We start from the raw sequence: 3,198 nt of genomic DNA on the forward strand, positions 1-3,198 counted from the left end.
GAGCACGAGCTCATCCTTGACAAGTGCAGCATCCGTACGATAGACCTTCACGTCGTCTGCCACCACTTGTCGGCGGACACGCTTCTCCCCAAGGAAGTTACGGATCTCCACCAATTGGTTTTCCACCGTCACAGAAATGGGAAAGTGAGCGTATGCGAAACGCACCTTGAAGCGGAACCCTTTTGTAACACCCGTGATCATGTTGCGCACGTGCGAGAGAGCGGTGTTGATGGTTGAGTTATTGATCTTGTTACCAAACCAACGAACCGCAGTGAAGGTACGGAGCTTCTTGTTCACGCGGAAGTCAAGTTGCAGATGACGCAAGTCCTTTGTGAGCGTGCCACGCTTCCCCTTCACCGTTACGATGCGGTCTTTTACGGAGACGGTGACATCCTCAGGGAAGGTGATTTGGTCGTGCGACTTGATCTTCATATTCTTTACGGTTCCCCTCTGCCTTCAAAATACAGCAACGAAAAATGAGGGTTAGAATTAATTAAACAAAGCAGTGGGAAAGGAGACAAAAAAAATGTCGAAAAGGGGAACAGCGGTATTAGCCGTATTATGTATACGGAAGAAAATAAAGAGAAGTTGGGAGGCAACAAGGCAACGAAAACGGTCACTTTCACCTCCAGACACGCACCTTGGTAGGTTATAACGTGGCAAAACGAAACAACACGCCACTTCCGAATTCATTGCCACCTTTGCCACAAACCGCCACCGTCAAGTGACCTCACAACGCACCGAGTAGCTGCACGTAGCGGCGTCCACTCGGTGAAATCTGCGAGCGATTGGATCACCCGGAAGCTGAACAGGTAGTTAATGATGCTTCAGCATGAAGTCGAGTGCATGGACCGGTGCACAGCTAATAAAAAGTGATTAGACCAATCTGTATCAACCGAGAACGGTTACAGGTAAACTTAGTGGCGCAAGAATTAGTGTACTTCGACTCCGACCGTCACTCATCTTATAGCTGGTTAATGTGCACAGTGTACCAGTATGTGGAACTCGACATTTCAAGCCCATTGTTCCAAAGAGTTCCTCCAACTTATTCCACACAAGTAACCGCACAGCATGCTGCGGCACACAAAAACACCGCCTATGTCGTCTGTACTCTTCTCCCGCTTGGTTCTGAAGCAGCATTCATGGTGACCTGTACGGTCTTCAACACATTGCAACGGACCGATAAACACATGAGAATCATCGAGGCATGCACAAGTGTGCCTTTCTTTAGTGGTCGCAACATGGCTTAAAGCAGGTCGACGGCGCCTCTAGAAACAAATCAACGCACCACTCGCCACAGCCCCAAACGTGGTCGTTCAGCGCCTTCAAGCAACTGAGCTCCGAAGTTAATTCTCAACGGCAAACCGTGCAGCACGTTGAAAAGGAAGGAGCAGCAGGCGGTGGATGTAGCCGTCAACAAACCGTATGAAAACAAAACAGTAATAAGCGCTTTATGTTTCCCTCAGCACATCAAGGAACTAATCAGTCAGTGCAAAGAGTATCAAACTTCTGATCACTTCGATAGTCTCGAAATAATGGCCTCACTTTACTAAATGGCCGAAGGGTTAACCGCTGGCAGACCAGGAGACAGCAAGAGGCAATTTGACGCCCAAACACGATGACACGGACGCAGCGATCGCTTTTGTAAACATTTTCCACACAAACGTTTACGCACCACCCATCGCAAAAAAATGATTTCACGGTACGAACTGCCAACATCGAAAAAGGTACCGCAGCTAATTCTGCAGAAATCAAGCTGCCACATGCGTTGTGACCACATCGCTATCCACTACTTGTTGATTTTGTTGCTGCTCGTCAGGCTCTGGAACACTGGCAGTGCCACCCACTGGCGGTTTGCAAAGTTGCGCTGAACTAGGTGGCAATTTCGTTGGGGGAAGCAGAGGTTCGGTTGAATACGTCGGTAGAGTAATAGAGCTGAACATCTCGTTCATTTTGGTTCCAACAGCACCGAAATAGGCTGACAGAACCTTGGTGAATGACATAACACTAAGATCAATGGAGGTACGACCGTCGTAGTATAACTGCGAGCAGGCAGCCCTACTCTTTTCGCCAGCGGTCCACAACTTCACGTGCCAGTCCTCCAGTTTGCATTCGTTTCGTATGAGTCGGTCAGAATCCTGACTTTCTGCCCGCCGTAACTTCCACACTTTCTCTCGCTGAAAGTTGTGCTCTAATCGAAACTTGCGGTACGACTCCTCTGAAGCATCAAGCACACTCACATTCTTAAGAAAAGCACTCAACATATCCGTGCCGTCCTCCTTCAGCTCCTTCCTTTGTGCTACACTGGAGTCTAGGAGACTATTTCCGAGGGAAAACAAATCCCTTGCCACCTTTTCAGACTCTGGTTGCACATCCGGGACGCGCATGTACTCCAGTCCAATTTCCTTAAGTATCCCACTTAATTCTTCGATGAGCATGGAAGCACGCACAAACTTTTCCTCAAGAACTTTACCAACCTTCTCCAACTGGCGTACCTTTTTGCATGCTTGGGCCAGTGCCTCATCCTCCTCAGTAGGCTCCACATTACTCACCTTTTCCTTGACGCTCTGCGTTACTCGTCGCGCCAACCCCTTAAAAGACTCCATCACAAGCAAATAATCCAACAAGGTGACGACACAATGCGTTTGAACGAAGACACCACCACTAATAGGAAAGTGGGACGTAAACCCGAAAATTCACTAACTGGAAGAAAGGAGTGCCTCCAGTCCAGATTCAACGTTTCCTTCCAATGATGCCTTCCCTTCGCCTTCCCCGCACTAATTTTGCTACCATTTTCATGGACCGCATAATATGTGGCAACGGGTGGGTCCAAATAAAATAAAACGAGAAGAATGGGGAAGGGGGAAAAGATGGTGGGAATGAAAGTAACCAACCTTACCTATTCGTTGGGTCGGGCCGACAAAAGGAAGTAAAAAGGACAGTTCTCAAAGGCCGAGTGGGAAAAAGCGCCACACCGCCGGCCACTGCTGCACAGAAACCGTTGGGGAGGGGGGAAGGGGGGACGGTCGACAAGTTTTTTTTTTGAGATATGAAGGAAAGTCAGTTTGTAAAAAGTAAATAAAAAAAAGTTTAGCGGGAAAAAACAAACGAACAAGGTGTGCAGATGGGCACGGTACGGCGGTCGCGGAGCACGAAACTCCGCTGGAGAGCGGATCGAAGTAGCAAAAAAAAAAAAAA

General features: G+C 48.3%; 2 protein-coding genes across 2 annotated transcripts in view; both read right to left on the reverse strand.

The window, feature by feature from the left end:
• The window catches only part of TEOVI_000596500 (60S ribosomal protein L9, putative), a gene marked incomplete at both ends in the record, with an annotated part of 468 nt that extends 36 nt beyond the window's left edge, over nt 1-432 (reverse strand). The window contains one exon of the mRNA XM_067222008.1: nt 1-432. Coding sequence (XP_067078109.1) covers nt 1-432 — 432 coding nt within the window.
• Nucleotides 433-1,751: 1,319 nt separating this feature from the next.
• Nucleotides 1,752-2,606, reverse strand: TEOVI_000596600 (uncharacterized protein; the record flags this gene model as incomplete). Its single annotated transcript, XM_067222009.1, has 1 exon — nt 1,752-2,606. The coding sequence occupies one exon, from the start codon at nt 2,604-2,606 to the stop codon at nt 1,752-1,754; it is 855 nt and encodes a 284-aa protein (XP_067078110.1).
• Between the last annotated feature and the right edge of the window lie 592 nt (nt 2,607-3,198).

The sequence above is a fragment of the Trypanosoma equiperdum genome, assembly GCF_001457755.1.
Source record: "Trypanosoma equiperdum strain OVI genome assembly, contig: ctg_1539, whole genome shotgun sequence".
Classification (NCBI taxonomy): Eukaryota; Euglenozoa; class Kinetoplastea; order Trypanosomatida; family Trypanosomatidae; genus Trypanosoma; species Trypanosoma equiperdum.